General features: G+C 50.0%; 2 protein-coding genes across 4 annotated transcripts in view; one reads left to right on the top strand and one right to left on the bottom strand.

Annotated features, from left to right (window-relative positions):
- adamts10 (ADAM metallopeptidase with thrombospondin type 1 motif, 10) overlaps positions 1–12,500 on the bottom strand; it is a 57,532-nt gene that overhangs the window by 41,652 nt on the left and 3,380 nt on the right. Inside the window, exons 2-5 of the mRNA XM_077004286.1 lie at positions 8,038–8,435; positions 1,961–2,307; positions 500–656; positions 1–217 (exon numbers count right to left, since the gene is read on the bottom strand). The exon at positions 1–217 is cut by the window's left edge and continues 28 nt beyond it. Coding sequence (XP_076860401.1) covers positions 1–217; positions 500–656; positions 1,961–2,307; positions 8,038–8,131 — 815 coding nt within the window. The 5' untranslated portion in view covers positions 8,132–8,435. The remainder of the gene's footprint in view (positions 218–499; positions 657–1,960; positions 2,308–8,037; positions 8,436–12,500) is intronic.
- zap70 (zeta chain of T cell receptor associated protein kinase 70) overlaps positions 7,267–12,500 on the top strand; it is a 23,747-nt gene continuing 18,513 nt past the window's right edge. The window contains exons 1-2 of one of the 3 annotated variants that reach the window (XM_077004289.1): positions 7,267–7,707; positions 8,399–8,513. In XM_077004289.1, the coding sequence (XP_076860404.1) occupies positions 8,510–8,513 (4 nt within the window). In that variant the 5' untranslated portion in view covers positions 7,267–7,707; positions 8,399–8,509. Of the gene's footprint in view, positions 7,708–7,767; positions 7,785–8,323; positions 8,514–12,500 lie in introns of those variants that run through there. The other 2 variants (XM_077004287.1, XM_077004288.1) reach the window with 2 other exon arrangements.

The following is a 12,500-nucleotide window of genomic DNA, read 5'->3' as shown; positions in this document are numbered from 1 at the left end:
TCGATGTCCCGCCGGCCGTGATAGCCCACCATCATCTTATCCGCCACCACCAACGTCTCCACGTAGCGCTCGTGCCCGGCAGAACGCTTCAGAGGCAGCTGGCTCCGCCCCATCTGTCCGGGGGAGGGCTTCAGAGGCAGCTGGCTCCGCCCCATCTGTCCGGGGGAGGGCTTGATGGTCCGTTGCCACCACCCCAAGCTTTTGCTGGGTTTCTCATCTGGAATGGCCAGGGGAGAAGGGATTTTCCAGCTTAGGAAGCGAAAAAGATTTTCTAAACATCATCTCCTAAACAGCTGAACAGCTAGTGTTGTGGTGATTGTACCTGTGTGTTGGAAAGCTCACAATATTCCCACCTTTATTCTACATTCCCTGTTTTATAGATGATAACATTAGCTACATTGACATCTGACCCGGTGCCACAGACTCGGCGTCATAACAAAGTCTGGATTTGACAATGTGACATACCGTCTGACGCGTTTTGCTAAGAACACTAACTTACCGATGACGCCACAGGACTGATCCATGTAGAGGTGTCGTAGAGAGGACCTCTTGTACACCACATGGGGTTGCCCTTCTCTCTCACCAACACTTGTATGGTTCTCAGAAACCAAGGGCTCAATGAGGTACTCCTCACCACCAACAACAATCGCCCCCTGCTGGAGGAGGCAAAGGTTTGCAGGTGAGCTCCACCAAGCTTCATACCACTCCAAATGTCGCTGTCTCACTGCTCACTGCATCCAGCTAGAACCTTCATCCTTCATCCCCGGCAGATTCCCAACAATAACTGGATTTTTTTGTTGCTTCCAACCCCCTGACAAGACAAGTGACGTCAATAACATCATGGAGCTCCACAAAACACAAACACACTCCCCCTACAGGTCAGGAGAGGCAATGCGACTCTTGCAGATGGCTATGCTGGACTCTTGGGGGAATCTCTGACCATGTAACATTCCTGGTCTGCTACGCTGGGACTTCATGGAATTGCAACACTTCCGAACATCCTCCTCTAGGAGCATGTAGGCCAGCACGTTCAGCACACACACTCTCCCAGATCTCTCCTCTCCTCAGTACTTTGCAAGCATATCAAATTCGAGTGTTGTGTTTAGTGAGGCTGGACAAACAGCTAATTTTCTACTGAATTATCTTAGGCTGTTCTCTCCAGTAATTCCAGCTTTTTAATGCATTCCTAAACACACACACCCCACTGTATTCACCACTGTTAGCATAACCTCAATGACTAATAATAAAGATATCAAAAACCAACTCAAAAACCCTAACTCTAACCCTAACATGATTCAGCAACTCTCAAATTTGAGTTGAGTTGAGCTGATGTACGTTGGTCTCTGTGTCTGTTCAAATCTCTCCTTGTCCAGTAATGTAAAGAATTCAGCTCCAGAACGTGAGCGAGTGTGAACGCGAGGGTGTTGGATCTGGCTCGTGCCACGGCTGGCAGAACGAATCTCAAATCCAACGTTAGGATCCAAAAACACCTGTTTCTGCAGCAGGGTGATAAATGGGCAGGCGCCCCTGGGGCAGCGGGAACAGCTGTCTGCTCCAGGCCCGAGTCCCACAAACCTCTCTGACGGGAGACTGAGAAGAACCGTATGCATGGTTCTGCAGACAAACATCTGTAGTCACAGCCTGCAAGCAGCAGGAATCCACACCACATTTCAGACTTAATTAACGGCAATAAAATTTTGAGAGTTGTTTTTTTTTTTGTTCATGTTGTCAGTCAGATTAAGCTGTACCAGCACTAATGACAGAACTCCCTAAAAATGTGCTTTCTTCAAACAATCTGGCAACAAACAACCTGAAGAATCGAACACCGCAAAGTCCTGCAGTGAAGGGTCCAGAAGACCATGAACAAACACCCTACATGTTGCTTTGCCTCTTAACTAGTAACTCTCGTTGTGAAGCACCCCTGGACCCGGAGGTGGAGCGTGTGTGGCATGAAGCGTACCAGGCCGTTGCAGGTGCTGAGGGCCACGGCGCTCGAGCGGGGCAGGTGTTGGAGGTGTCCCGCGTAGTGACAGCCAGCTGAGTACGGACGGCTCCACGCCAGCTGGCCCCTCCTCCAGTACTCCACACGCAAGTGTCGGGAGAGTAGCGCCCCCTGGAGCGTGAGGTTCAGGAAGAGGCTGGCGCGGTCCGCGCTCAGTCTGTAGAACAGCTGCGGGTCGGCCGAGTCGTCGGGTGTCGTCTCCGCGCTCCGCCTGTGCCGCCCGGACCCGGGCCACTCCTCGCCACGAGGACCCACGCGGACGGGGATGGTGATCTCATAGTGACCCAGACTGGAGAGGAACGCAGCTAAAGACCAACAGAGGACGACGGTCAGCAGAGTCACAGCATGTGGTCATCAGCTCGCAGACAAAATGATACTATAAAACAATACACACGCAAATAAATGCAACAAACCTCCCCTCCAGGATCAATAAGGCATAGGGATGTATCTATCACGTTATCTACACATCCGTCTTTCCCACCACAGAACCACCAGTGAATGTATTATTTTGGTAGCAGACCCGTTCTTAACATTGTGTTAACATAGACACTGCAGTTTAAATGCTGTGGATTTTGATACAAGCACAGGCACAGCAGTTTTAACAAGCATCTCAGGGAACACTGAGTTGAGAGACGTCTTAGGTGCCATAAAGACCCAACCATAAGTGACCCTGTGACCTGGAACTGATCTCTGATCAAGTTGATTCCAAGGATGGAATCAAGTCAAACGGACATGGCAACAGAGTCTGGATGACAACGCAGTCTGGATGACATGTCTACATTCCCATGACTGGAATTTCACGTGGTTTGGAACTAAAAACTGGTCCAGTTCTTAGAAAGTGAGCTTGTCCACCTCTGCACCAACTGAACATTTACTGTCAACTAAACTTAGCAATGATGTTTCGTGTTTATTCATTAATAAATCTTGGGAATGAATATATGCACTGAGCAGATGCCCAGTATAAACTGGGTTGACACATAAGAACCAACTATTAAATACAATGTATTTTCTCCCAGTGAAACTTGGGCATTTACATTAGCACCTTTCATGGCACCTACATTAGCTCGTTAAAGAAATCAAACAGCAAGATTGGAACAAGACAGGATCTGTGTGTGTTCAGAAGTATGTGTGGAGGACGTGAACACAGGCAGGAAGGGGCTGGCTGTCTGAGTAGAGCTCTCAGCACATCAGGGGTCAGCACAAGGTCACTGCAAGACCCAAGCCCCAGCAGTCCGCCGGCCCCAGGACCGTCTGTTTTCACGGAAACTCTGAAATTTTATACTTCCTGTCCTCTACAGTGGGTGGGAGATTTATTTTAGAAGTAGTGCGTGCTAAACACAGCCTTTTACTGTGCCTGGGGGTCAGGCCACTGCTGAGGTACACAGTCCATCAGCAAAGAGCTGTCCTCAGTGCCTAAGATCTTCTCCACCATGGGAGCAGCAGGCCGGCCGCTCCACAGCCGGACCGAGGATTTGGGGTAATGTTTACCTGGTGAAGCCAGTTTAAGCTGAGCAGGACTGCAAGAAACTCCCACGTCTGAGTGCTGAGCCAAGGACAGGATCAAACTCTCATGTTTGCAGAGGATTGATAACAAGAACGGAGATCACATGACCAGACCTGAAAATAGGGAGCTACAATACAAAGCCAAACGTTTTTGGACAGCTAAATATTCCACAATAAGCTCGCCCAAGCATTCCTTTATGGATTGTGCTTTGTGCTGTTTCAGTCATGCCCTCCAAAACCGTTCCCACAATGTCGGAAATAAGCACCTGACATTTTTGTCTTGCTATGCTGAAGCATTAGGAATGAAAAGACCTCGAAAAACAACCCCACAGCATCAAACCTTCTCCACCAAACTTTGGAGTTGGCATGATACAATCAGGAGACTCACACTCTCCTGGCATTCGCCAAACCCAGACCTAAACCCAAACCCAGACCCAAACCCAAACCCAGACCAAAAACCAGACCCAACCCCAAACCCAGATCCAAACCCAAACCCAGACCCAAACCCAAACCCAAACCCAGACCAAAAACCAGACCCAACCCCAGACCAAAAACCAGACCCAACCCCAAACCCAGATCCAAACCCAAACCCAGACCCAAACCCAAACCCAGACCAAAAACCAGACCCAACCCCAAACCCAGATCCAAACCCAAACCCAGACCCAAACCCCGACCCAGACCCAAACCCAAACCCAAAACCAAACCCAGACCCAGACCCAAACCCAGACCCAAATACAAACCCATCCATCAGACTGGCAGACAGAGAAGTGGGATTAATCAATACACAGAATTCATCTCCTCTGTTCCCAGCACTCCAGCACATGCAGTACTACTGTCCTTCAGCACCACCCACACCAGCGGAGAAGAAGTAATGAGCATGCTGGAAGGCACAGAGCTGACATCCACCCTGGGGACATCTAAACTTGGGACATCCACCCTGGGGACATCCACCCTGGGGACATCACAGTAACAATCCACTCTAAAACACTTGCGTACTCATCACAGTAACATTCCACTCTAAAACACTTGCGTACTCATCACAGTAACATTTCACTCTATAACACTTGAGTACTCATCACAGTAACATTTCACTCTATAACACTTGAGTACTCATCACAGTAACATTCCACTCTAACATCTAACACAGTAACATCACATCTTGCTCTTTCTCCCATTCTTTTATCTCATTCTCTCTCACTCTGCCTCTAACGATCTTTAATTCTGTCACTCTCATTGTCTTTATCTATTACTCACTCAACCTTAATGACAATTTAGAACCTGGTTTCACCTCCAAAAGGCTCAGAAACACTTTGCTTACGTAGAACGTCCGGTCCTACTATACATGATTACAGTGGAAATAAAACGCGTACATGCCCCTGTTCAATTGCCAGGTTTAGTGATATAAAAAAATATTTCATTACTTTTCCCACCTTTAATGAAACCTATAACCTGTACTTCTCTATTACAAAAAACTTGAAATCTTTAGGAGGAAGATGTAAAAAAAAAAAAAACTAAAATAATGTGGTTGCACAAGTGTGCACACCCTTAATCTAATAGCAATATTTGTCCACTCTTAGCAAAAAAAGCTCCAAATGTGTCAGATTGCGGGGGCATATCCTGTGTACAGCCCTCTTCAGATCCAGATCTGGGCTCAGGCTGGGCCATTCCAACACTTCTTCTTCTGGTGAAGCCATTCTTTGGTTGATTTGGATGTAGCTTTGGGTTGTTGTTGTGCTGAAATATGAAGTTCCTCTTCAGATTCAGCTGTCTAGCAGAAACATGAAGGTTTTGTGCCAACATCGAGTGGTATTTGGAGTAGTTCATAATTCCCTCCACCTGGACTAAGGCCCCAGTACCAGTTGACGCAGATGCAGCATGACGGTCCCACCACCATGCTTCACTGTGGGTGTGGTGTTCCATTGTTGGGTGTGGTGTTCCATTGGTGGGTGTGGTGTTCCTTTTGGTGTGTATGGTGTTACATTGGTGGGTGTGGTGTTCCTTTGCTGATGTGCAATGGTTTTTATTAGTTTTTATTCATAGGGAGTTTTTCCTTGCCACTGTCGCCTTTGGCTTGCTCATTAGGAATCTGGACCCATACGTTTGTAAAGCTGCTGTGTGACAACATGTGTTGTGAAAAAGCGCTATATAAATAAATTTGACTTTGACTTTATTTTGCACCAAACAAAAATTATGGCCAAAAAGTTCAACCTTGGTTTCATCAGACCATAAGAATAAGACTATGGGATATTGTTGTCCCATTAGTACACAGCCAGTATGTGCCAGAAACTCCTGCAACTCCTTTAATGTTGCTGGAGGCCTCTTGGTAGATCCCCTGATCAATTTTATTAAATTTTGGAGGGACATGTCGTTCTTTGCAATGAAGTGAAGTGAAGACCACTGTGTCCCATGGTATATCTAATGCACTGAAAATTCTTTTGTACCCTTCTCCAGACTGATGCCTTTTGACAGGGAGATCCTTCTGAAGCTTTGGGAGCTCTCTGTGGACCATGGCAGTTTTCTGTAACAAAATACCAAGAAAAGCCTACTAGAACAACGGAACTAATTTGGGGTTAATCAGAGAAACTTTAACTGATGGCAGGTGTCTACTGATTCCTATTTAACATGAGTTTGAATGTGATTGGTTCATTCTGAACACAGCCACACCCCCAGGTATAAGAGGGTGTGCACACTTTGGCAACCACATTATTTTAGTTTTTACATTTTTTATTCTTCCCCCTAAAGATATGTTTTTAAATAGAGATTTACATGTTGTAAGTCTCATTAAAGGTGGAATTTTGTCTTGGTCTCATTTTTATATCACTAAACCTGGTATTTTAACAAGGGTATCCACTGTGCACAGTTATACAGTATGTGTATATGAAGACCACTCCAGTAACTCGAGTGTTGTAGAGATACAGGAGTAGTTTTACATTACACTGTACTTTTCATTACCACTACGTTCCAGGACAATTTCGGATAAAGGACTTCTGTGGTGTCCATAATGCAACACTCCATCAAATGACAGGGACACACCTCGTCTTCAGAGCAGCAGGACTGTCCTCAGCACTGATCTTAACTAAACAGTAAACCACAAAGAGCGGAAGAGCCCCTCCTGCGGGTAGCCACTCGGGGGGCCGTGTCTTTATGGAAATGTCTTTGATCTTTCGTTTAATCTGAACAACGAGGCCCTGGGGAGAAGCAGGGGGCTGTTGTTACTGCCCGTAATCTCCGCCCCTGCCGTCAGAGATGCACACACCCGCCTTTGATTCAAACAGACCCACAGCATGAGTGACAGGGGCTAAGGATTAAACAGCCCTTAATTAGATATGGAAGGGGGGTGGGCATCAGGCTAGATGCTGAGGAAGAGGTTCTGGTTGTGAATGAGGCTCAGTCTGAACATGTAGCTGTTCATTAAGAAGGAAGAAGGGAAAACTAACCTGGTACAAGCTGAAGTTTGATCATCTGAATTTAGGTTACATTCCGCAAACCTTATATAAAGTAATTACTGATCTGGGGTCCATTTTTACCACTTACATCATAATGAATGTACTTGTATTGAGATGAGTGAACTGATTCAGGATCAGCCCTGTAGCCCTGGAGTGATTGATGAATATGAGCCAGTGTTCCTGGAGAAACAGACTAGGGAAAGAACAGCCATTTGTCTGTCTGTCTCTCTTTCTCACTCTCCCTCCCTCACTCTCTCTCTCCCTCTCTCTGTCTCCACCTCCTCTCTATTTCTGTTCCTCACTTTCTCTCAGTCCCACATTCAGTTTCTCTCTCCCTCCCTCACTCTCTCTCTCCCTCTCCTCCCCCCTCTCTCTCCCTCCCTCTATCTTTCTCTCTCTCTCTCCCTCCCTTTATCTCTCTCTCTCTCCATCTATCTTTCTCTCTCTCCCTCCTTCTATCTCTCTCTCTCCCTCTCTCTCTCCCTCCCTCTACCTTTCTCTCTCTCTCTCTCTCCCTCTCTCTCCTTCTTCAAGTTGTGTTACAGCTGTATCCAGTCATGGCGGGCCCCAGACTCGTGGAAGTTCCTGCGTGCCAGCCTGAGACGTCAGTCTTGAACGGAGGCCACCATCACCGCGGGGCCCCGCGTGTCCATGGCGACCGTGCCTGTATCCAACTCCCCGCGCAGTCCTGTCTCCGTGCCGCCTGTCGCCAGGGAGCACAGTCGCACACTCGACTCGGAATGGCCGCGGCTGTAGGTAACGTACACACTCCAAGCAGCGCTATGACGACCAATCGCAGCAGCACACACACGTCAGGTGCATGACCTCATTCTGTGAGTATGACTAACTGGATTATTTAGCTATTTAAAGATTTAAAGGAGGAGGAATCCGGGGCAAAACCACCACTCTAGTGCCATCTGTGGCGATTCAGACGCCCACTAAAACAAACACCAGCCAAAATCACATTTGACTAGTGTCCTATTGTGCAACCTTTTAAATTGGTGCAAAACATCTAACGCTAGGGTTAGGGTTATAACAGAAGATTGGACGAGTTAGTGAACGAGGAGATGAGGAGATGTTCGTCACCTTGACCTTCCGTTCCTGACGTCTTCTCGCGCAGTCCAGCAGTCACCATGGCAATGACCCCAACACAGGCCAAGCTCCTCCACACTGTCTCCATGGTTACTACAGCTAGCTTCAGTGCCGTGGTGCTCAGCCGTCCGTCCCAACATGTCTCCTGCCTGGGACGTCCCCCCACGCTCACCAGAGTGACGCACTGAATTCTGGGACCATGGCGGCTGCTTCGTGCACGTGCCAGTGAATCGTTTAGCTTATGTGTATGTATGCGAGTGTGTGGTGTGTGTGTCTGTAGGATTCAGTTCCTGTGCAGCTCAGCCAGACACCTGACCTGTCTGTGTGTCCACCGCTTGTCTTGGGCCGAGGAAAGGAAGAGGAGTGATCAGGACTGGTGAAGAGACGTCCACCTGAGGGGACAAACAAGACAACCATCACCACCAAACTACCACAGACCACCAGAGCCAGACGCCGCGTTCACTGCATGGGTAGGACTTCAATCTCTCAAAGAGCAAGTTTGCTCTAAAAAGTGTACAAATATTTGACCGTAGACTTCATAAGAATCTAAGTATAGGTTAGACATTCCGATAATGGTGATAGAATATTCTGGAAAAAGAACCGGCAAGCCAAGTGAATGAATGTGAACATGCAGAGAACATTGTAAAGTTCTTCCCAGTCAGCAGACACAGATATGGCGCTGCACACAGGCAGCTTAGGGGTGTTTACTGGTCAGTGTGGGCCTACCCTGGTGCCCTGCTCTTAGCTCTGGGTGAGGGGAGAAGGACTATTGAAGAAAATTGGTCAATTTGAGTAACACCCCTGCTCATTTCCAGTCCAGAGGGGTGCAAAATGGGCCTGCGTCTGCCCGTCAGAGAGGCAGGGGCAGTGGGGCAGGGGGGCACGGAGGCAGGGGGGCAGGGGGGCGTGGGGTGTTCGGTCCGAGCCCTGGTAGATGTCATTAGGGTGTCAACTTTCTGTAGGAGAAAGAGACGCTGAAATAAGAGACGTCTGCCAAGTTTCAGACACGCTGCGTTCCTGCGTCGCCATTCCTGTGATGTCCAGAGAGAAGCACAGGCAGTCGTAGGTTGAGCTGCTCTCTGCTACACTGGTTCTCTCTCTCAAATCAAATCAAATATATTTGTATAGCGCTTTTCACAACATATGTTGTCACAAAGCGCTTTACAGGATTTACAAGGTTAACAAGGTTATCTCTCCTGTTCTTTCTCTCCTGGTATCTCCTGTTCTCTCATCTTTTTTCTTCTCTCCATCTCCTTCACTCACCCTCCTTCTGTCTCTTCCCCTTCTCTCCTCCTCCCTCTTCTCTCTCCTCTGTCGTTTTTTCACTTTCACTCTCTTACTCATGCTCTTCCTTCTCCCTCTCTCTTCATCCATCCTGGAAATTAAACAAATATCGTGGGGCTGGCATTTGGAGAAAAGAAGAAAAAAAGGAAAGATAAGGAGAGAGACTGAGTGAAAGAGAGAGAGAGAGAGAGAGGGGGAGAGAGAGAGAGAGAGAGAGAGAGAGGGAGAGGGAGAGGGAAAGACTTAAGTAGCACAGATGGGTGGCAGGAAACCCGGGGCATCCTGAGGTAATCAGGAGCAGATGGAGAGAGGGATATGGCAGCAGGCCTGAAGGAACAAGTTGCCTTCTGACATAAAAAGAGGAAAACTAGAAAGAGAGAGAGAGAGCTCAAACCTCAAGGGGATGGAGAAAGAGAGCGAGAGAGTGGGACTGAGAGAAGGAAAGAGGGAGGGAGGCAGAGAGAGAGAGAAAGGGAGAGGAAGAGAGGGGAGCACTTTACGCACTTTTTTCATGCAGCTGGGATAACCATTCGTGAACTGCAGTATGTAGTACAAAGTGGTGAATGTGTGAGAGAGACAGAGAGACAGAGAAAGAGAGGAGGAGAGTGAGTGAGAGAGAGAGAAAGAGAGAGGGAGAGAGAGAAAAAGAAAGAGAGAGAAAGGGAGAGTGAGAGAGAGAAATCTTGAGCTTGCATCAAGATCACAACCCTCTTTGCACCTTCAACACCAGGACAAATCTCCATCTTTTTTCTCTGCTATGTCTTTGCCTCAGGAAGACGTCGAGCTCCCTGACACACCTGCACATCGCTGCTCACCGCACACTCCAGCTCACCACCCTCCCGCATGTCCCTGCTCACCACACACTCCTGCTCACCGCACACTCCTGCTCACCGCACACTCCAGCTCACCACCCTCCCGCATGTCCCTGCTCACCACACACTCCTGCTCACCGCACACTCCTGCACGTCCCTGCTCACCGCACACTCCTGCTCACCGCACACTCCTGCACGTCCCTGCTCACCGCACACTCCTGCTCACCGCACACTCCTGCTCACCACCCTCCCGCATGTCCCTGCTCACCGCACACTCCTGCTCACCGCACACTCCTGCACGTCCCTGCTCACCGCACACTCCTGCTCACCGCACACTCCTGCTCACCGCACACTCCTGCCTGCAGTGTTCTCAACCTCACCTACAGCCCCACAACCACAAAGCTCCCGTTCTGCTGTCCCAGGTGCACCTCCCCCACCGTGGCGCCCGCAGTGTGGTCGGGGCAGTGCTGAGGTCTGTGTGCAGGGGCCCGTACGGGGCGGTGCTGAGGTCTGTGTGCAGGGGCCCGTACGGGGCGGTGCTGAGGTCTGTGTGCAGGGGCCCGTACGGGGCAGTGCTGAGGTCTGTGTGCAGGGGCCCATAAGGGGCAGTGCTGAGGTCTGTGTGCAGGGGCCCGTACGGGGCGGTGCTGATGTCTGTGTGCAGGGGCCCATAAGGGGCAGTGCTGAGGTCTGTGTGCAGGGGCCCGTACAGGGCGGTGCTGAGGTCTGTGTGCAGGGGCCCGTACAGGGCGGTGCTGAGGTCTGTGTGCAGGGGCCCGTACGGGGCGGTGCTGAGGTCTGTGTGCAGGGGCCCGTACGGGGCGGTGCTGAGGTCTGTGTGCAGGGGCCCGTACGGGGCAGTGCTGAGGTCTGTGTGCAGGGGCCCGTACGGGGCGGTGCTGAGGTCTGTGTGCAGGGGCCCGTACGGGGCGGTGCTGAGGTCTGTGTGCAGGGGCCCGTACGGGGCGGTGCTGAGGTCTGTGTGCAGGGGCCCGTACGGGGCGGTGCTGAGGTCTGTGTGCAGGGGCCCGTACGGGCCGGGCTGGGGCAGAACCAAAGGGGCACGTAGGTTTAAGGTTGCCCTCATTTCCTTTGAGTGCTGGTCAAATGGCCCCAGTTCAGCAGGGAGTCTAAAACACTAAGACCTCTTTGTCCCCCCTCACAAAATACAAATGGTCAAGGACTGAGGCCCCTCTCCCCTCTCCTCCCCTCCCCTCTCTCTTTCCTTCTATTCCCCTCTGTTCTCCTTCCCTCCCCTCCCCTCTCTCTTTCCTTCTATTCCCCTCTGTTCTCCTTCCCTCCCCTCTCCTCTCCTCTTTTTCCCTCTTCCCCTATTCACCTTCCCCTCCCCTTCTCTTTCTGTTTCTCTCTTCCCCTCTGTTCTCCTCCGATCCCTTCTCCATCCATCTTTTCTGCTCTCTTCTCCTCTGCTTAGTTTGACTCTCCTGTCCTCTTCTCTACCTGTCCTCTCTACCTTTCCTCCCCTCTACCTGTCCTCTCTACCTGTCCTCCCCTCTACCAGTCCTCAACTCTTCTCCTCTCCCACCCAGCCTGTTCGTCCCCCAAAGGTTCTTCCTGCTGTTTGGCAATCATGCCTTTCTCCTTATCCAGACCCTCCAGTTCATCCAGACCCTCCAGTTCATCCAGACCCTCCAGTTCCTCCAGAACGCTCTAGCTTGCCGTCATCCCCCAGCCTTAGTGAGCACCAGTGCTGAGGATTCAGTGCAGCTGGTCAACTGGGATTCCCTCTGTCAGCCAATGGTCACTATTCGATCAGGCCTGATCTAGCAACAGTGTTTCACCTTTCTCTCACAGGTCAGGATGGTTCCTGATCTCAAATCAGTGCTATGGTACAATGGATGAATATGGGGGATCAGTGTTCACTTATAATTGCCCCTGTCAAACGGACATGTCTCATGCTGGTAGAGACTTTAACCCAACAATCATGCATCACTGTGCAAACAAGAGAGCCACCGCACCATGAGAGCCACCGCACCATGAGAGCCACCGCACCATGAGAGCCACCGCACCATGAGAGCCACCGCACCATGAGAGCTACCACACCATGAGAGCTACCACACCATGAGAGCCACCGCACCATGAGAGCCACCGCACCATGAGAGCCACCGCACCATGAGAGCCACCGCACCATGAGAGCTACCACACTATGGTTCCAGACGCTCAGCCCGTGAAGGAGCCGTGTGTGGGGGGAATTTGGAAATCACTGATATAATGCAGGACTTGGCGTAATCTGACAGAAAGCCAGTAGTGTGTCTAATGTGTCCTTGTGCATAATCCAATGCAGAAGAAGATAGGTGTGTGTGTGTGTGCGCGCGCGCGCGTGTGTGTGTGTGTGTGTGT

This window comes from Brachyhypopomus gauderio, chromosome 4 (assembly GCF_052324685.1).
Source record: "Brachyhypopomus gauderio isolate BG-103 chromosome 4, BGAUD_0.2, whole genome shotgun sequence".
Lineage (NCBI taxonomy): Eukaryota > Metazoa > Chordata > Actinopteri > Gymnotiformes > Hypopomidae > Brachyhypopomus > Brachyhypopomus gauderio.
This window is presented reverse-complemented; position numbering and strand designations above follow the sequence as displayed.